At 34.1% G+C, this 21,041-nt stretch overlaps 5 protein-coding genes across 7 annotated transcripts; 2 read left to right on the top strand and 3 right to left on the bottom strand.

Annotated features, from left to right (window-relative positions):
* The first annotated feature begins 858 nt into the window (after nucleotides 1-858).
* On the top strand, nucleotides 859-3,256 carry CAN (Ca-2+ dependent nuclease). The gene is made up of 9 exons (XM_022048341.2): nucleotides 859-1,124; nucleotides 1,534-1,589; nucleotides 1,712-1,826; nucleotides 1,899-2,009; nucleotides 2,093-2,280; nucleotides 2,369-2,425; nucleotides 2,523-2,682; nucleotides 2,783-2,851; nucleotides 2,941-3,256. Exons 1-9 carry the CDS (start codon nucleotides 978-980, stop codon nucleotides 3,037-3,039), a joined length of 1,002 nt encoding a protein of 333 aa, XP_021904033.1. The 5' UTR covers nucleotides 859-977; the 3' UTR covers nucleotides 3,040-3,256.
* Nucleotides 3,257-5,410: 2,154 nt separating this feature from the next.
* On the bottom strand, nucleotides 5,411-7,910 carry LOC110819131 (uncharacterized). 2 transcript variants are annotated; one of them, XM_022048210.2, is made up of 4 exons: nucleotides 7,283-7,892; nucleotides 6,926-6,995; nucleotides 6,716-6,806; nucleotides 5,411-5,763 (listed from the first exon to the last, which is right to left on the bottom strand). In XM_022048210.2, the coding sequence occupies exons 1-3, from the start codon at nucleotides 7,616-7,618 to the stop codon at nucleotides 6,754-6,756; spliced, it is 459 nt and encodes a 152-aa protein (XP_021903902.1). In that variant the 5' UTR covers nucleotides 7,619-7,892; the 3' UTR covers nucleotides 5,411-5,763; nucleotides 6,716-6,753. The 2 variants fall into 2 exon arrangements, with proteins under 2 accessions (XP_021903902.1, XP_021903903.1); XM_022048211.2 differs by lacking the exon at nucleotides 5,411-5,763 and having other exon boundaries at nucleotides 6,723-6,806; nucleotides 6,926-6,979; nucleotides 7,283-7,910.
* A 1,030-nt stretch (nucleotides 7,911-8,940) lies between these two features.
* LOC110819400 (LURP-one-like protein (DUF567)) lies at nucleotides 8,941-11,553 on the top strand. 2 transcript variants are annotated; one of them, XM_022048571.2, is made up of 3 exons: nucleotides 8,941-9,336; nucleotides 10,593-10,814; nucleotides 11,182-11,553. In XM_022048571.2, exons 1-3 carry the CDS (start codon nucleotides 9,088-9,090, stop codon nucleotides 11,320-11,322), a joined length of 612 nt encoding a protein of 203 aa, XP_021904263.1. In that variant the 5' UTR covers nucleotides 8,941-9,087; the 3' UTR covers nucleotides 11,323-11,553. The 2 variants fall into 2 exon arrangements, with proteins under 2 accessions (XP_021904263.1, XP_021904264.1); XM_022048572.2 differs by having other exon boundaries at nucleotides 8,943-9,336; nucleotides 11,191-11,553.
* Nucleotides 11,554-13,411: 1,858 nt separating this feature from the next.
* Nucleotides 13,412-14,962, bottom strand: SAG20 (senescence associated gene 20). Its single transcript, XM_088212768.1, has 2 exons — nucleotides 14,106-14,962; nucleotides 13,412-13,898 (listed from the first exon to the last, which is right to left on the bottom strand). Exon 1 carries the CDS (start codon nucleotides 14,808-14,810, stop codon nucleotides 14,448-14,450), a length of 363 nt encoding a protein of 120 aa, XP_088068894.1. The 5' UTR covers nucleotides 14,811-14,962; the 3' UTR covers nucleotides 13,412-13,898; nucleotides 14,106-14,447.
* Nucleotides 14,963-18,927: 3,965 nt separating this feature from the next.
* LOC110819305 (uncharacterized) lies at nucleotides 18,928-20,926 on the bottom strand. The gene has a single exon (XM_022048445.2). It carries the CDS (start codon nucleotides 20,786-20,788, stop codon nucleotides 19,106-19,108), a length of 1,683 nt encoding a protein of 560 aa, XP_021904137.1. The 5' UTR covers nucleotides 20,789-20,926; the 3' UTR covers nucleotides 18,928-19,105.
* Between the last annotated feature and the right edge of the window lie 115 nt (nucleotides 20,927-21,041).

The following is a 21,041-nucleotide window of genomic DNA, read 5'->3' as shown; positions in this document are numbered from 1 at the left end:
CAATTGGAAGGTTAAATAATTTTTTAATTATATATAAATGCTTTTCTTTTTATTATTTTTTAACCTAAAAAATTTAAGTAATATTTTTAATTGAATAACTAAATTATTATTCTAATAAGTTGGGATTAAATTCAAAACTAAGCCTTATGAATAAGAAGGAAGAAACCAGAAAGATAATGTTTATCTCATTGGTTATATAATAATGCTTTGATTTAGTAAAAAGTATAAAAAAAAAAAAAAAAAACTTAGAATATGATATAAATTTAAACAAATATGATATTATAATTTCACAAGTCAATTCTATTCTTAAAAAATGAAAATAAAAATTTATTACTGTGGAATTAATGATATGAATTTAATTATGCATTAAATATACAATAATGACATGATTTATGTAGTTATATATATATGTAGTAAATGGGAATTTAATTGATTATTGATTCCCTTCACCTATATGTTTACACTTAAGGAGGAAATTCTCTAGTAAATTACTTTATAAAAATTAATTTGAAGGAAAATTTCATTGTCACAAAGAAGAATTTACCTACCACACACTATGCAATTACCTTTTAGTAATGTTGAAAACTCAAAAAACTTTTCAAAATTTGAGTTGGGATCTTTCAATTTTCCAAGAACTTTTCATCATTTCCAACTTTGTTTTTTCCCACTGACCAAACAGGACTTGTTGACTAATGAGCGAGTAACACAAACCCATCACGCGTTCAAACCAAGCTACATATATACAACTCTTTCACTTTCACTATTGCTACCCAATTAGAAAAAGCCACGTGTCAACCTCTCAGGAAATCTCTCTTTTACGCCGCTGGATTCCTTTCCTTCACCAATAAAAATCTAAACTTTTTCTTCTCCAAAACAAGTTTCCATTTGGAGCTTTCCTTCTCGCAGGCTCCATCCTCTGTTATTGAACTCCAACCAGAGAGTAGCTCAACAAATAAGCATCTGATAAAGAAATCAATATGGGTAATGTTCTTCGGTTTCTTTATGGAAAATGCTGTAGACCCACAACCTCCGATGAATCGCTTGGACCCCATGGTGTATCAGCTTCCACTGTTGGTGTTTCAGCCCTTGCCCGTGATCTCTTTCAATTCGAAATCACGTCGCAGGTCTTGATCTCTCCAAGTTATCACCATTAATGTTATAATGCATCCCTGCTTTTGATTTTCCTTGGGTTAATTTGGTTTCTTTACGGCCTTTATGGTTGATTTTCCCGTTGCATGAACAACCAGTTATGGGTTAGTTTCTGTAATTTATGGATTTTGTTTTGCTAAATAAGTTGCTTTTATTAGATTTTTTTTAGGAATTTATTGGGTAATTTAAAGCTAATTATGTTATTACTGCCATGATCGAAGCTCACTTTATATATAGATTACCCCTTCCATTTTCAAGCTTATATAGTGATTTCTTTACTTAAGGTCACAAGTAATTGGGGTTTATGAGGTTTCTCGGGAAAAATCAGAACGTTTTGTTAAATTTTCTTCAAAAGGAAATAATCGGAAAGTCAATTTTCTGCAGGTTCCCGAGGGACTTAGCAGACATGTTGTGTCCTCTAAGAAGGCTCAGGCTAACTGGTAAAATTATTGTTGTATAACTTCCCGGCACTATTGAATTTCACTGAGCAATTACTCGTATTCTGCTTAATTTTATGAATTTTTTTTATTAACATTAATGTGTTCTGTCCAAAATTTTGAAGGTATAGAAAACTGGTAGAGGCATGGAGAGAATCAAAACCACCTCCGCGAACACCTGAAGAAGCTGCTAGGCTTGTTATTGGCACCTTGAAGAGGCACCAGAAGGCAGATATTGAGGTACACAAAAATTTTGAGATTGCATAGAGAGGTATATAATGCAGGTTTCTTCACTGTTGAAAAAATTTGCAGGGATTGTTGACTTTCTATGGTCTCCCTCTTCCCCATACCCTAGTTGAACTCTCTACAGTGGTTCCTACATCATTGCCAGAAGAAGTGCAGTTCGAGTTGCAGACTCTTCCGGTAAGAATATTTCGTTTTGAACTCAGAATCACCATAGCCATTTAGTCATGTTTTGAACTCAGCCCACATTTTAATGAAACCAGGTTGATGCAAAGGCTGTAGCAGATGGAGATACAATCACTGTGTATGTCAGCACTGCAGATTCCAGAGAATCGACTATCGTTCCTAGTAACGTGCAGTTGGCAGCTGTTGAAAGAACAAGAGCAAGAGCAGCCAAGAACTATGCAAAAGCAGACATGATTCATAAGGAGATTATCGAATCTGGATACCGGTTGGTTTTCCTTCAGTTTCTCACATGAATTCCTTCAACAAGTTGTGTAATTCATACTAGTGATCTACCTTGAGCTGCTAATTTGCAGGGTGTTAAATCTCCAAAATGAAGAGATCCTTGCAAGAAAGTATAGGATTCGACTACGGTAAAGTATTTACTTACAAAGGACTCTACTAGTTGTATCTTGGGTGCAATAACAAAAAGTTGCCAATGTTCCTGATGGATTCTTGGTGAACAAACAGAGGAATTGATGCCCCGGAGAGTTCAATGCCATATGGAAAAGAGGCTAAGGAGGAGCTAACTAAGATTGTTCAAGGGAAGTGTTTGAGAGTTCTGGTTTATGGGCAAGATCGATATGGTCGATGTGTGGGTGATATCTACTGTAATAAAGTGTTTGCACAGGTAACCTAACATTAGATTTTCTGGAAAACTCTAACATGACTTGGTGGGAAATCTGGAGTTTACCTTGCTCCTCGTTCTCATAAATTTTCTCTGTTAATAGGAAGCAATGCTGAAGAAAGGTTGTGCATGGCATTACACAGCCTATGATCAGAGGACTGCACTTGCAACAGTAAGCAACTAACGATACTTCTCCAATCCAAACAATTCAACACATGAGCATAAAAGGTTTATTTTCTAACTCTGAATATATGTTACCAGTGGGAAAAAGAGGCTCGGGCAAAGCGAGTTGGCTTGTGGGCTTTGTCAAATCCTGAGAAGCCATGGGAATGGAGAAAGGCAAGACGAGAATGCAGATGATATCTTCTGAAGTTTTAGCTTCTTGGTATATGATGATGAAGTAATTGAGTCGTTGTATAAAGAACATAACCAAAAGGAAGGTATGACAATAGGACATTTGTAACACATTTATCATTGTATTAAAATGATTTAAAAATCTTATTTATTCGGTTCTTTAACCGCGTTAAATTTAATTAAATTACACTAAATATTTATCATAATTCGTAATTTTTGTTGATTTTTATTTATTTAATTTTTAATTTAATTTAATTTATTTTATTCTAATTTATTTAGATTAAATATAAAAATTGAAAAAAAAATTAAAAAACGACGAATTGGGAAGAAAATCTTGCTATGAGTCTAGTTGCTTGCACGGGTGCTAGGCACTGTGCACGCGCGTATGCGCGTACATCCCCTCCGCATGCATGCACAGTGCGCACGTTCCCTCCACACGCACGCACAGTGTGCACGTCCCATCCGCAAGCACGCATGCATGGGACGTGCGCACACGTCCCTTTCGCGCGCACGGCGCGGGGTTAGGACAGGATATGCGCAAGAGGGCCGTCTGCGCGTCACCTTGCGCACGAACAGGCGCTGCACACTGTGCGCGCGTTGTCTGCATAGTAGGCCTGCATGAATAGGCCCTGTGCATCTGGGGCTTGCGCGCAGTAGCCCTGCACGTGCGACTAGGCCTTACGTGTGCAATAGGAGGCCTGTGCGCCTGTAGGCTAGCCTGCAGTGCGCCACCACCGGTGGAGGAGGCCCTCCTCCTCCTTTGTTTTTCATGCCGAGCATCTTTTTCTCCTCTTTCTTCATCGGATTTTGTCACTTGGCGCGAATCCGACGGTTCTAAAACTTTATAAATTGTCCTCTCCCTTCCCTTCCTCTCTATACTTTCATTATTCCATTTTTCAAAAGTTTAAAGAGAGAGTGTGTGAGAAATAGTAGTCCAGTGAGAGAAGAAGGGAAAGAAATGAGAACATTGAAGGAGAAAACATCAAGGTTTCGGTAAAGAATCTAATAGTTCTTTCGATATTTTAAGAAGTATTTTAAGAAAAACTAAATTAATATGATTGTTGTTTTACTTGTTTTGTATGCCTCTGTATTCAGTTAAATCGAATTGTTCTTGTTTTTAAGCATATTATGTGAATTGCAGACACTTGATAAATTTGCATGTAATAAATATAATATGTAATCGGTAAAAGTAAAAAGTATAAAAAAAAAATAGAATTAAACATGTATGATCCGAAATGTATTTGTATTGACATGCATATTGCATCAAGTGTCTCGTTAGGTTTTTTATCTCTGAGAGATATTTGTTCCTTTTACCCTTCGGAGTATCTATTTTCTCCTCCCTTATCTGGTCTGGAAAGACGTAATAGAATTGTTTCTAGTGGATTACGGCGTATTCTCCGACGAGAGTGACGTCCCACTATTTGTATAGGTCACTTGTGGCTAAGTAATGTCATGACTATAAATATCTATTTAGATCACTATGACTGGTACGGTTGTGGTCATAGATCGTACTATGGTTTGGTCGGCCGGAAATGGGCTTAAACAAATTGTCATATCTGTATTTAATCTGGTCATTCCACTCGATAGTTAAAAATCTGTATCTGTTCTCAAATATGGAAGTTGTAATGATTTCGCGAAATATGACACGAAAATTTGAGCATTTAATGATGCATTTGATTTTCTCTATTATTTAATATGATGTATGTTTGATTTTCTGTATTAACATATCATTTTCTTAACAAATAAATAATTTTCCATAATGTGAGATAGATAAACGATGAAGTTAAATAATAAAATAATTAACTTTTAAAATTTTACAATGTTAATTTAATATTATTTTTCTTATTGAGCATAATAAACTTACTCTTTCCATCTCCTCCCCTCCTCTTCCTTCCCCAGATGAGGAAGAAAGTGAAAACCCGTAGGCTGACCTACCTTTAGAAGTTTATGAGAATTTCGTGGATCCACAAGTCTGAATACATAATTGTTTCCGCTCTCTGATGAGTCCAATAATATAGTGAAAGAAATAGTCCTTATGTTTTATTTTGTATTTTGCAATTACTTCTGGTCTCAATATATGTATGTTTTGAAACTCATATAAATTTGTAAAGAATTTGTAATGATTTTATTTTGCTGCATAAATTTTATTATGCATTTGTTATTCTTAATCTATATCTGACATCTATTTACCTTAATTAGCACTTGAAATGTCACAACATCTAGTTCAGTCCAATCCAATTCATGTTTAATGAATCATATAATATTTAAAACAAGCTTTATTCATTTTTCTTCTTTGCTGTAATCTTATACCACATTTGGGATTTCTCACATCAATGTGAAAGATTTAATGCAGGAAAAGAAAATCAAACATAGTCTATACTTCAATTATGAAATTATATTTATCATGATTACATTGAATATCAGAATTAACCATATAAACAAATTCTCCTTCATTTACAGAGTCAATCTATAACATCATCTCACCCTCAATCCCCAAAAGCAAAAACAAGAGTAGATGAAATAACTTCATGAAAATTAAAGACTCCCGATAAAGAAACATAACAATGCAACAAGGAAAACCAAAACAAGCCAACCCAGTCTTATACAGTATTGCTTGTCTGGAATGAATAAATAAAGTAAACAAGAACTTGGAAGGCTGCAAAGAAATTTTTAAAAAAATCAGACAGCAGAAAGTGTCGAAATATCACCATGGTGCAGGAAGAGAATTCACTGCAAAAACACAAAAGTTTAAGACAAACGCAAAATGTTATGTTCGCTAAAAAAGATAAAATTAGATGTAAAGCAGATATCTTTGCTCAATGCAATTTATCCTCCACAACCTTCAAAAACAATGAGCCAGTTTTCCCTGTATCTCACATGGCTACATCCTTAATAAGCTACTTTTTCGTGTAATGAAGTATATATGCTGCAATTTTACTCATTTTCTTTTTCAGCATTACATTGATCATTCAGGAGATTAGCTAATTCCATTAAGTAATTAGATAATGATTTGAAATTTCTTTTCCTGACGACTTGAGTCACATTATGTACTATAACATAAAAAGTCCTCTAGACAAGGAGTACATGGGTGAAATTCCCTTAGGAGGGGGCGTCATGATAAAAGAAAAGTATGACTGCCTAGCATTACATAACCTCAGTTATACTCACAATCAACATTGCAAGGAAGTTCTGAACAAGGAAGATCAAGAAATCTCTCAGGTAAAAAGCGAAGGCTTAACAATTGAGCACACTTCCAGAAAAAGGAAAAACAGAGCTTGGGTTTTTCTTTTGTGTTTTCTTTTTTAGGGTGGAGGGAAGGCACAGTAAAATTCTCTTATTCTCTTGGAAAAGACAACAGTTAAAATGTAATAAAGAATCACAAGGAAGTTGAATCTTACATGAGTTGAAAGACAGGATGTTATCTAACAATTCAAGCTACAATCACAGAATGACACCATAAACAATTACAAGGGGAAAATCAAACAAGAAAAAAGGAAAATAACATAATACGATATGGAGATAGTTAGAGATGAAAACATAATTTCCTCTACCATTAAGCCATTAAACTCTTACCAAGCAGCCATGTAAAAGAATCCTTTTAATACTAGCTCAAACAAAATGTACTCTGTATTAATCAAGAACTTGGGTAGTCAACCGAAGGAATAGCAGAAATTCAACTTACATTTTAATGGTAAGCCTAACAAGAATTACATTTTGAGTTTATTTTCCATCTTCCTTAGAGCCATCGGGATCTGATTCACTGGCATTATAACCTTCAGAAACCCAAAAAAAAAAAAAAAACCAACTAGGTTGAGCAGATCAAAAGTTAATCAAACAGCATGAAAAATGAAGGGCCAGAAGGACCAAGGAGAAGGAAAAAGAGAGCAACTACCTGGATGTTTATCGCCTGCTTTCCAAACTGAAGAACGGCCTTTTGAAGCTCTATCTATCCAAGCACGACCCTTATTTTATAAAGACATTATTTATTCATAAAAAATATGACAGAAATATAGTCTTTAAGATAAGAACAAGGACGATTAACTAATAAAAGGAAAATTAAGCATCACTTAGCTTCTTAGCTACCAAGTTAAGAGAAAATTATGAAAGACTGAAGCTTTCTCGCATTCAGACAACATTGAACTCAAATTTTTGTATCACACAACCATGACACTGTTCACCAAATAAAAATGCCATAAAAAAAAAAATTAGTGAAAAGAGATTTTTTTCTCTGGGGAAAAGAATCAAATACCTTTTGGGTATCTCTGGTTACACCGTAGCCAGTGTTATACATCTGACCAACCAAGACCTGCATGGCGATATCACCAGCTCTGGCCTCCTTGAGTGTCTCTTCAAACCACCTCTTTACACAATCAGAGACCACAGCAGACAAAGGCACCTTACCCTCCATTCCTTTCTGCTTCGCTCGCCCGGGGTCGACTCTGACCCCGCTCGTCCTCCCCGCTTCCTTGACAGAAACTCCGTTTCTCGATATGGGTTTCGCGCGTTCTGCACGCGGAGGCTTGTCGAATGAGACTATTCTGGAAAATTCATGGAGTCTGGTCGTGCAAGGAAGTGATTTTCCCATATAAACAAAAGGGAAAAAAAGAGAAGGAAAAGCTGAGATTTTTAATTTTTAAAAAAAAAAAAAAAACGTTTTTTTAGTGATACGAATTAGGGAGAAAGTGAGCTTGTGCTTGCTTTTTGAGCTTTTAGATGTTTTCTTTTATGTGGAATCATGCTGGCTTGGTGTTTAGATCTTTCTTCTTCGAGAAAAAGTACAGAAGTTTGGGATTTTTATTTGATAGAACACACGGACATGGACATATTTTTTCAAGCAAAAATAAAGTTGAATTTAAACTTTAAGCCTATATTTTTATTAAATAGAGCAAAACTAATATCTTATACCAGGTGGAGAGTTGATGAGTTATTTTCTGCATTAAAAATATTATGATTGCTGTGATTTTGAATTTGGATAATGCATTTTTCTCTGTCTTCTTTTAAAAAGGTTGTGATGTAATGGTTGTGTATTTATTATCTAATAAATAAAATATATGTGTTTCTGTTAATTATTTTACATTAAATAGAAATTGAATGTAAGAGGTTAGATGGAAACAAACCTACAAATCTAAATTTGTTGATGTTAAATTGGGGGAAATGGCTACATTTATTGGGTTTGTTAGACTCCCATCATAGCCATAAAAATCACTAGTGGAAAAAAAGCTCATGAGTTGTATTTTTATTTTTTAAATATATATATATATATATACAACTTTTTGAATTCAAAGGGTACTAAAAAGTAAAAACAACAAAACCCTTCTGTCTCCTAATTAAAAAAAACAGAAATTTTCTATATATTTACCCAATTCCTGTTCCTTTCTTGGCCCTAATATTTTGCTCTTGATTATTGAAGAACACCCAGTTGGATTTTTCTTTTGGATTTCTTCATTGAGGTGTGTAGATCATTCAACAAAACCCAGTTGAATTTTCATTTTGGATGTCTTTCATTTTTTTCATTCTCTGTAATCATTTTTTTTATATATATAATTAAGATTATTGAATGTGAAGTTTTATGTCTTTTTCAACATCATTATCATCGAAAATGTTGATATTGTTTGGAAAATTATTTTTATTTTTATTTTTTTAATAATATTCGCAATTTCAATGTTGAATAGTTTGATTTTTGATGTGTTGAAAAAATTTTAATTATGAATTTCTTATGACTTAGTAGATTCATCTAATCTGGGTTCATATCTTAAATTGTAAATCAATTTTGTTAATCTTCGCAAGAAATCTACCTTGGTATTAATTATTTCAATGATTGAGGCTTATATATATATATATATATATATTATATGTGAAAAATATTTTTCAATGACCTAACTGCCGCGTTTTCATCATTCAAAACAGCTCTCGAGGAAACTTTGACGAACGCTCGTTTTCATTTGGCAAATCATTCCATTTCTTAGCTTGTTATATAAGCAGATCAAGCAAGCAATTCTGCAACAACATCACCTTTTTCTTCTTCTTCTTCTTCTTCTTCTTTGAGGTGTATCCATGACAAAGCAAAAGGTCGAATGGGGAGTTGGGGATCCGACCATCAACGTCGTTGGGGATCGATTCTGTAACCCTCACCCTCTGGAGCTATCTGTGAAGAGGAAAATGGGTTTGTCGCTCACCACATACGACGTCTATGATGTTAGCGGAAATCTGCTTCTCCAGGTCGATGGTGGTGTCTGGAGGCTTGATAGGAAACGGGTCATGCGCGACCCGGCTGGCTTCCCTGTCCTCACCATGCGCGGAAAGGTCTATTCTCTTTCCTAATTTCTCTCCTCACAGCTTATGGATTAGACAGCAGTAGAGTTATAACTTTCTATTCTTTGTTTTGCTGGAATCAAATTCTAGTTCTTTCGTTTCACATGATTGAATTCTAGTTCTTTCGGTTTGTAATTTTTCTGTTTGAATTCGTCTTAATCTTAATCTTTCGGAATGAATTTCTGATATGGGTATTGAGCGGGGTTAGATAATGCTAGAAAAATGAAGAGTTTTTGACACATAAGTCATAGATTATGTTTGTGTAGAAAATGATTTCAACAGCGATCACTATATGTTTACTCGTGCCTGCTCATTTTTTATGCAAGGATTGAATATATGCAGAAAATAATGAAAACCCAGAAATGGTCACCAAATATATGTATACATGTGGATCTATATATACATATAGATATATATGAAAAGTGTGTTCATATATATATATATAAATGAAAATTCTATTTGACTGCTCGATTGTATTGGAAGGTCTGTTGTTTCTTAGAGCTTATATCCATACAAGAAAAGGTATGCAGAGAATGATTGGAATAAGCAATCAACACATGTTCTTGATTGTAATATGCACAAATGAATGAAACAGCATGTTTATGCGTAGGGGGGGGTCTCTTTGTGTATGTTTGTATGACTGCAAATACTAGTCAAAAGAAGATTTTATTAGAAGCTCTGTTTTCTCTAGAGCTTTCATACAAGAAAGAATATATAGAAAAGTATTATGGTATAAATGATAGATCGATCCCCTCAAGGAAAAAGGATAGATCAAGTCATTTTTTATAATCTTTGAGTTTTTGGAATAATTGGTGAATCTATTATTTCAAATTTTGTTAAGCGAAAGGTGTAGACGAAGTATAAAGTTCAAATTTTGTTATTCACATTTTTAACCTTGTGCTTAGTGGAAAAGTTTAAATCCTAACTAGCCTATTGACATTACTCCTGAGGGAGCTTGTGAGAGCATGTTAGATTATAAGTGATACATGAAGTGACTTTTTCTAAGTTTAACCTCTTAAAATAATTCGATGTAATCAATTATTTCACACAATAAATTATGGGAAAAAGAAGTTGATATAAGTTCTTGATTTTAATATGCAGAAGCTAACGAGAAACCAACATATCTATGCATATGCGTGTGTTTTAATGTTTGTGAAAAAGCTAATCAAGAAGATTTGTGTTTTGATCTGTGTTTATGAATACTTGAAAAGTCTTTGACATGGAGTGATGTGTTGCTTCTTGTTCAGGCACTCTCACTGAGAGACAAATGGAGTGTTTACCATGGCGAAAGTAGCGAGAACAGTGATTTAATATTCTGTGCACAGCAATCTAAAGCTCTGAAATTGAAATCAGAATTTGATATCTTCTTAGCTAACAATTTGGGGAAAGAAGTTCGTGATTTCCGGACTTCTGGAAGTTACACCAATTTATCCTTCAAAGTCTACAAAGACAATGCTGTCATTGCTCGGGTAACTTTCACTTCCTTAGTTTGTATTACTCCAATACTCTGTTTAATTTGCCTTGAGTTAATTTTTTACAATTAAGTTTTTTTGCGCTTCTTGCATCCCTATTAAGAGGTTGATTCTATTATTTTTCTTATTAGTAGGTTAATTATGTTGGTATTGATGTTCAATTTGGTTGAGTTAATCCTTTACGATTATGTTTCTTTACGCTTCTTATATTTTTGTTACGAGGTTGAATGTGTTATTTTATTATTAGATGATTATGAATGTGCAGATGTCACTTAATTATTTAATAATTAATGATTTATAAATAAAAGTTTAAAAAATTACTTTTAACTTATGATTCATATATATTTGTCTAATGGAAAATTAGTTTTCACAGGTAAACCATAAGTACTCGTGGAAAAGCTTTAAAGGCCTAGACACATACAGTGTAAAAGTGAATCCGGAGGTTGATTATGCATTCATCATCGCGCTGCTCGTGATGATCGATGAGACTGAATATCAATCTTGATTTCTCTTTTCTTTTCAAGAAAAATTTCTTTTTCGTTCTCAGATTAGCACACAGAAATCTTGTTCTTGAAGAAATACCATATACTGATGGAGATAGAAATATAGTTTTCTCTTCTTTCTTTTGAGGGTTGAGTTTGTGTAATATATGTTATTTATAGTTTGAAATTATGTTTTTTATGTATTTATTTATTTATTTAAACTAGTAAATAAATCTAATTTGATTTTTTGTGTGTATTAGTTTTCATTATCGAGAACTTTTTACTTATATGCTCGGAATTTTGGTCGCAATCCCATTTGTCCAACAAAAATCTAGTTGAGGAAAATTTTTTCTTTTTAAAGTTATCTTTTTTAGCTCATATTTATTCTTTTTTTTTTATTAAGAAGTTTATAATATTTGTGATACTATAATTTTTTTTGTTGGGATAATCGTAACGAGTTAAAAAATTAATTCAATCTTTTTTACAAGAAATATTTTCAATTTCTCTAACCATTTTTTCTAACTTAAATGACTATTCATAAAATGAAGCAAATATGGGTATGAAATTACAACTTTGTAGCTCAATATATATATATATATACACACACACAAACACATATTTCAACCAATTTTTTTTTTTTTTTTGTAATTTAAAGAGATTGAAAATTAGAGAAAAAATTGAAAGGAAAATTGAATGAATTATATTCATTCAAATATTTAGTATTGATCTCCTTATCACAATATATATATATATATATATATATATATGTACATGGGTGTGTGTATATATAAAAGGCTAGATAGGCATCATAATGGTGATCCCTCGAAGAGAATATATTGATTGGATATATAGAAATTAAAGAATATACAAACAAAATGTGTGATACATTCGCATATGTCGATATAAAGGGATCACACCCATTTGTAGAACAATTCTTAAAAGAGAAATTAAACATTCGCATATAATTAAAAGTATTATTCCACATACATTAATTCTCAAAATAGACCGCCAATACATTTGCAAGTGCATTAAATTGGATTACTTCATCATAAATAATTTTAACATACCAAGTGGGAAATTCATTCCATTAATCACCCCCAGTTGTATTAGTAAAAATAATTTGTAATTAATTACTTTAAATTTCAAATTAATCTAAAATCTTGTTAAAAGAAATTTTCCCATACCGGGAAGTGTTCTTTCGGCACACGCAAACTCAGCTTGAAAATCTGGAGCCCACCAACACTGTTTCGTGCTGCGCGGGCCCCGCTTTCACCAGTTCCTAACCAGGATGACTGGTGGTTGCCTACCCAGATGAGATCGGACGGCCAGATTTATCCCACCGCGTCACTTTCGTGATCGGAGAGGGACCCACCGGATCAGGCACGAGCTGTAGGTCCGTGAGCCAGATAATGAACGTACACGTGTCTGCCGCAGAATTATTTGACGGAATGATTAGAAAATTCCAAGGTTAGAGGGGCTGCTCAGTTATAGCCGTCCCTGTGTGATTGGAACAAGGATGTCTAGTGGTACGCAGTTGCCGCGGCAGACTATTCTTAGCGCGCGTGGATTCTGTTCCCTTACTTTTAATTGTATTCCCCCACCGAATCATATTATTATTTTTTTCATTTAACGGAGAATATGTTCAGCAACGTGACATAATTTGTACTTAATTAATTAAGTATATAACTTGTTTTTATAACACTGAGTATGATTTTTATTAATATTGTAATAATAATTTGTTAGTGGGCACATACACATAGGGATAAGTATATGCATGTATACATAAAAGTGACTGATATTTTTGCTACGGACAATTTGATTATGTTGTGCACGTCCCCTTGAATTTAGTATATAATTACTCAAACTTCGTCATCAAGGGAAGGAAAAAAACCCATCACACCCAGCTTTGACATTCTTCTTTAATTTCTATTTCACGTAGTGCATCAATTCTCGAATCAATTACATGTAGTTGATGATATATATAAAAATAAAATATCGTATTATTTAAAATTAAAATAATTTTAAGTATAAAATTATTCAATCTTAATTATTTAATAAATAAATAAATAAATATATATATATATATATGTATGTATGCACATGAATCCAAAATTGAATCAGGGATCAAGCTGTTAGAGTTAATTTCTTTGACGTGATGTTTGACTATTCATTCAAACAGATGCCAACAGTGCGGGCTCTTTCCAATTTGGTGGATTACTAACCACCAGAAAACAATGGACCCCAGAGCCATCCCTGCGGCCTGTTTGTGGCACCATAATACATAATTTCTGTATTTTCAAAATAACAATACACTACTGTTTTATTTAAATATCATATAATTAAATTTTAATAATTTATTAATATTGTGTAATTAATAATTAGTACCATTTTTTTAATAAATATAATTATTATGTTAAATTAGATTATTGTAAAATATTTTTAAAAAAATTGTTTTGTCCAAAATTTAAGTGGGTCATAGCCAGGGGCAACTTCATCCATAAGTTGAAGGTTTTCTGATCTTAAAAGTGCTTCATATGTTCCAGTTTGTGGCTCCCCCAGTAACATCCAAATATATGTGCTGACGTGGCTCCATCCTCATCTTCAATCAACATCCACATTCGGTTAGCACAATCTAATAATTTAATTATCTACCTTGTTAATTGTACATTTATCCGGCGTCGTTTTGGGGACTGCCACCACTTGTTTTTTTTTTTTTTTTTGCTCAGATTAGATACGGAAGAAGTAATTAGCATGAGAAAATCATTATTATTAGCAATGAAATTAAGATACCAAAGAGCAGACACACCAGGAAATGGCCAACTGGGTATCCCCATCTTGGTTCCACTCATCCCCATCATGCTCTGGCAAACACCAACCACACTAGAAAACAAAAAAAAAAAAACAAAAACATAAACACGGATTAAATAAAACGCGAAACCAAACAGAACCTAAAACCCAAACACCGCCTTACTATAATGGCTCACATCTCTCGTCTTTTAGAATTCTCAGCCCATCAGTTACGAACCAACCAGGAGCTGACACGTACACACTCCTTTTTTTATTTATTTATTTTATATATTATCCGTAGCTGATCGGAAGGTTCGTTCGAGAGTGTGATTTTGTGGCGGGGTTTGATTTTTCTTTTTGTTTATATGGCCAGGACCAGACCCGGCACGGATTTACCGACCCGATTGGAGAAACTGCTCTCCCAAACGGACGGGCAATGCAGAGGAGCGATCTCCACCGTTGATGAAGAGGACGAAGATTGGTAATCAGAGGGTGAGGACTGGCTGTTACCTAGGCGGGTGACAGTAAGAGAAGTATTGAAGTATTCCCTCACCTGTGTAATTATCCCATTGGTCACGGTCCAGGCGTGAACCCAGGAGATTGCGCGCGCGTGATCGCAGCCTTCGACGATGACAGTGGAGCCGAAGGAGGTGACTGAGAGAGGGACGAATTCGAAGGAGTCGGATGCTGACGTGGCGGCCACTCCGGTCAGTAGGCGCATCATAAACTGGTGAGAAGGCGGGCCATGGAACCACCACTCGAGATCTGGAGCTAGGATCTGGTGTACTGTGTCCACGTCTCGAGATCTTAAGGCCTCATAGAGGGCAAGAACCACCACTTGGTTCTTGGATTCGGTTTCCTCCAGAATTTTTTCCTGCGGGTTAGCCAGTTCTTGACAATAACAAAAATAAAAAGAAATGAAAACGAGAAAATGAAGTTCAAGAGAGATGGTGAGAGTTCTAGAAAGAGCGAAATGAGAACCAGGAGGGACTGGTGAGACTTTACGCGGAGAGGAAAAGATGGTTTATATAGAGGCGAGAAGAAGGTGGGTTTTGATTGTCTACGTCGTTTCTATCGTATTCTTTTTACGTACACCAATGAAATTCAAAATGTTAGACTCGTTTCATCTTCCTTTGGTCTTTTTGGTCATTCTGTATGCCAACAAAGAAGGCTAATTTGGGGATACCAAATAGATTGACTATCCACGTGGCAGACAATAAGACGATCCACGTAATATGAGATTGGTGAGGGGGGACAATAAACGTGAGGAAAAAGTCAAGCCAACTTTTGTTGACCTCATTATAAATTTTTATGCAATTAATTTAATTTTTAGATTAATTACCAAATTCCTTTCATTTTTATTGTTAATAACTTTTTTTTTTATTTTAATTTAATTCTTAATATTTTTATTTATTTAAAAAATATTTTATTTTTCAACCAAAAAATTAGAATAATTCAATAATATTTGAAATTTTTTAAAAAAAATATTTTAAAAAATAAATTTTATTAATTAATTAAGTTGATAAAAAAATAAAATAAAAATAAAAACAATATTAAAGTTTTAAAAGCATGATAATTATTTTAATTTTTTGTTAAAAATAAAAAATGTGGTTTGATATTAAAAAAACATCAAATACTAAAATATAATAAAAAATAGATGTAACAAAATTAATTTAATAGTATGATCACGCAAGCTAAACTAAATAATTACTTGTACGAATTATGATATGTGGAAAAAAGAAGTGTAAAGTAATTAATTAAGTCTTGGCGTAATTGATAAATAACATAAATAGACTATGTTAGCCTATTCACTTTTTCATTTACCCCTACATCTATGAATTAAATTATTATATATATATATATATATATTGTAAACATGCCATCATGTTGCATTGAGATTTAAAGTATGAATTTAAATAATAAAAAAATTGTGAATCACATTGAATATTAAGATTTTAAACGATACATATTGCACAATTAATAAATAAAGATTATACATAATTAAATATAAAATTGAATATACGTTAAATAATTAATTTATGGTGTTTTCTAGTGCAAAATGTAGAGCCCACTCTTAATATTTGTTTTTTTTTTTTGGGTAAAGGGGTAATGCATCCTAAAAAATTGAAGAGGAGGGTTGCATTAATAGAAAAGAAAGGGACAAAAATTGACCTCTAATTTTGGCCTTATATTTCTAATTCTATTTTTATTAATTCATTATAGTAATTTAAATTGGAAATTTTGGCCACATGATTAAAATCAGACGGCTATCCTTAATTGAATGTGGAGGGTGTTTTGGGTATCCACTGGATTTAGAATTATATTTATAGAATTATATTCAAAATTAGTTTTAATTAAGAAAATACGTTTCCTTTTAAATTGAGTAATTTTATTAAATATAGTAATTTGAAACAATATATATATATATATATATATAAAACTGTGGAACTGCATTTCAATTTATAAAGAGTGTATTTATGACGTTTGAAATGACTTGGGATAATTTTCTTTTCAATTCATAATTACTCTTGACTTTTGATTTTTCTATTTTAGCAATAAAATTGTTTTTTAATTAATTTTTTCACATTAAATATTTAATATATTATGACTAATGACGTAATAAATTCTTTGAGATTTAATTAAATTTAACTACGAAACACACTAATTATTATTATTATTATATATATGTATGTATGTCTTCATGCATGCACCTGGTGATGATCTAATCAACCAAGATAATGATGAAGTTAACTTTTTAAAAAATATTAAAAATTAAAAGAAAAAACAGGTTGAAAACAAGAAGGAAGAATTTAGGGAAGGGCGTGGAGCTTTCATGGTCTTCCACTTGTATTTTGTCGTGGTCTGGTTGCTGTTTTCTGCATCTCACCATTATCAAAAACTTAATGTAAGCTTCTGACGATATCGTCTTCTTTCACCACACCAATCAAACTGCTCCATTGCTTCAACACCAATCATCCTCCATTGCCTGACACGTGCAGCATACATATATATATATATATTGTACACACACATACATGCACAGATAGAAATATACATATAATACAGGCTAACCAAGAATAGCAACAAACCCACCAAAAAGTCTGAGGTAGATGGCAGGTACAGCTATATAGAGATCTACAAAAGGTGTACCCATAAGTTCATCATGATCAGCGCCATTCTTTTATCTTGAATCCTTTAATGGTAAAAAATTCAACCTCTTCACTTGAAAAGGTTTAAGAATTGAATGAGAATTAAACAAAAACTCCACCAGTGTGATCCACGTCTCATCTTTGTCATTTCCTTTTTGTTGGGATGAGACTCGGCAGAGTTCTATCTCTCTGTCATCAAGCAGAATGATGCACTAATCTTCTTGTCATAATTAACTTTTAAACAAGATAAGATTAATCATGCACTATTCTATTCTATATTCCAAACACAGAAAGCCATAAACAAATGGAAGATATGAAATCTACTGTAATTCAGGTCTGCAGAGTTTTACAACCATGAAATGAGGAAACCTAAGACCAATGATGAAGCTCATAGCAGACATATTAACAATGATGGGTGGCTTGAAAGCCTTTGGCCATGATAGTGATGTATCATCTCAATAATCAGCTGTATAATCGCTTATACGCGTTTTCTGTGCGTGTGGACATGCACTTGTTGGCGCAGAGGGAAACTTGCACGTGTGAAATGTCTTGTAAAACAGGTCCAGGTGCTTCTCCATGGCAGAAAGCATAAGAAATCGGCCTTTTTTTGTTTCATATGCCAGAGTGCTTCTCCATCAAAGAAAGCATTACAATTGGAATAATCATTAAGAAAAAACTGAATGAAGGGAAATTGAAAAAAGAAAAGTAGCAACCTTCAGTCTCTCTGGCAATTCAGGCTGCTGATGACAAAAGCAGAAACTAGCAATTTCTCTAAAGTTTAGCAAAGCAACATGGACCACAGCTGATTTTTCAACGTTTGATGAATCGGGTTAAACACCCACTTTCATGAATTATAGGTACTAGATAAAGAATGATTCACTGGGTCTGCATTATCCAAGGTCAACTCTCAAACTAAATTATGAATTAGAGCCGATCAGAATTTAATGAAGCACTTAATAGCTTCCAATGCTAAGATTTAAAGAAATGAGCTTATGAGACAGATTGTTTCAGGACATGAATTTCATGAAGTTTTGCCAAGAACTTCAGCTGGACTCTCTAAATATTTTGTACAGGGACGACACCCACTCGGTGTCAATTACATAATAATACACTTTCTTTTTATCTAAGAAAAAAAAAAGAACTTCAGCTGGACTCAACAACTCTATCTTGATCAGCTATCCTGATCAGCTTTCAGCTCCATTAAGGTTCGTGTAACTTACAGTTCATGTTAAACGTATGCCAAACTTTTGTCACTTAACTCACTCTTCTGTATTGTGAACATCATCACCTTCTCAACTTAAACGAATATTCATGATAGCAGTAGACACGAGAAAAGTTTCAACACCTCATTTTCTTTTTTTTTTTTTTTCTAAATCTGAAATCTTTCAGCATTGCATGCTAATAATCTCAATCTCTCTATCCTTGCAAACCAAGGGCTATATAATAAAAATGGAAGTTCTAAATAAAACTTGAAAAAAAAATTCTTTTAACTTTTCTTCCACCTCTTTTTCCCTCTCTTTCAATGAAAAACAAACCTCCTTCACCTGGTCTACACAGAGTCAAGATTACAGTTCACATTCATACTGACAGCCTAAGAGAAGATCAACCATAATGTCAAGCAGTTGGTTTGGTTTATGCATGATTTAGAGCAGGAACAAAGAGGGAAAAGAACAGAAATAATAAAAAAGATGGTAAAAAATAATCAGAATAATGTATTATCATACTGACAAAAGTTCTCACTGAAATCGAAACTCCTACGTAAAGCATGACTCATATGGTGCCTAAAAAGTGCTCAAAAACATGAATTTACATGGACCAGTCCATATCTTTATCAGACACCAGAATAAATGGTATAGTTTTATTTTCCCTTCTAGCTGTCTCTTCTCTCTATCATTGGGGGAGCAGGTGGAGTCATAGCTTCATGATTACCTAATATGTAAGGTTCTTCTTTCACCACAGAAAGCCCATCTGGACTATTACTTTCCTTCGAGAATCTGCTTAGGCTCAGAGAATTAGCTACGATAAACTTGGAAGAACCGGGGTTGTTCTCAATTGGAGTCGCCGGGCCAGATTTAAGCTCAATCACCTCATCTTCACGAGGTGACCTTGGCAAATGCTTGCTTTCATCCGCTTGTTTTTTGCAAAATTTATCTTCCACTATGTTGTAGGAATTCCCTGTCCGGACTTCCTGAGCAAGAGAACACCAGCAACAGAACAGCCAAAGAGCACAATCAGTAACTGCTGGCTTGCCACAACAAAAGTTATATCCAGGCAAATTGAATCTCTTTCTCATTTGAATCCTCCAAAATCCACCATAGAGTAAGCCAAAAACACATAGCACAATGCCAGTTAGACTGAGAGCTTCTCTGACTGTTTCGTTATCAATGTTAACAGCAGCCAAGTTGAAAATCCAAAAAGGTGCCATACAAAACAGCAGAAAAGTAGCAACATGGACATACATGTTCCCAAACCCAAGTCTCTCCATATTCCACCCGAAGACACAAAAACTACAGACGAGAGAGAGATATGCTAGAGAAATATCATCCCAAAAATCAAATATCCCACCACTCCACAATGGTCTGTTTTCAATTATCACCTCCCCATCCATCCCTGCAAATGAATATCGTTTTTCCAATGATTTCAATATTAATTGCTCAGGCTTCTTCTCTTCACCTGCGTCAACATGAACCTGTGCTTCCTCATCCATTTCAGAATCATAATCCTTCCCAAGAGGGCTGATAATGGAGTATAAACCAGCAGCTGCCGGTGCAGCGATTGCAACAGAGATGCAGATCCCAACTCCTATTGCTGGTCGGTCTGATCTCTTGTAGCCCAAGTTTAGACCACAAAGGGCATACTGAGCAAAACAGTTCAAGTGGAGTAAAATAACAACAACCATCATGTGTGCCCATTCATGAGGCTTATAGGTCCCATTTTTGCAGTATATCTTCCTAAGTTTGGAAATGTCTTCTGGTTTCCATCTGCAAAGAAGTACAAGGTGATAAAACCTCTTTGGATGTTGGTAGAGGCACATGAGTGTAAATAGTGCATTGAGAATCTGATTGTTGACTTCGAACCAGGCATTTCTCTGGGACTTTTTAGGTAGAGCGTGGTTTAACATGCCAGTCATGACAAGGAACAGAATTGCTCCAGAGACAGCAACACAGGTGATCCACACGAAAAGAGCCATGTTCATCGGGTCCCTAATCCATTCTTTGCACATTTTCATCAGTGAAATCCAGTCTATTTTCCGAGTGAACACCCCGTTTATGCGTTCTCGCAATCCATGGCCACTGGAAGAAGGCACTGAACGTGAAACCTCGTCTTTCTCCACAGCTATCCTCTTGAATTTGGCAGAAGCTGAGCCAAATTTAAGGAACTTTATCCTCTCATGGAGAGGAGAAAAGACCTTCTGTAGCTTTCTTTCATGGGCCTCATCTCGCAGTAGCATCCTTCTAGATGTTGGGGCATCAAAAGGCGATTGAAATTTTGTATTTCCACCATTGGAGACCTCAATTTCCTCTTTGTGATTCCCATTATCAGTTGCAGCCATAAATCAAAATCAAGCTTTCCTCAAGGAAAATAAAACCAGGACAAGAAAGACACAAGATTTATAACCAAACACAGGGAGACATCATCACAGACTAATTCTAATTGCTAGAATTATCCAAACCAGATGAAACATATTATCGATTTTGCAGCCATCAGAAACTAACATGGCCGTCAAATGATTAAGAGAGACTCAAGGAATCTACCCAGTAAAGTAAAATCAAGTGATGAACAACAATCACAACCAAAGACTAGAA

The sequence above is a fragment of the Carica papaya genome, chromosome 2 (genome assembly GCF_054855325.1).
Source record: "Carica papaya isolate Zhongbai chromosome 2, ASM5485532v1, whole genome shotgun sequence".
Taxonomy (NCBI): domain Eukaryota; kingdom Viridiplantae; phylum Streptophyta; class Magnoliopsida; order Brassicales; family Caricaceae; genus Carica; species Carica papaya.
Note: the sequence above shows the minus strand (reverse complement) of the source record. Positions and strands in the feature narration are given on the sequence as shown.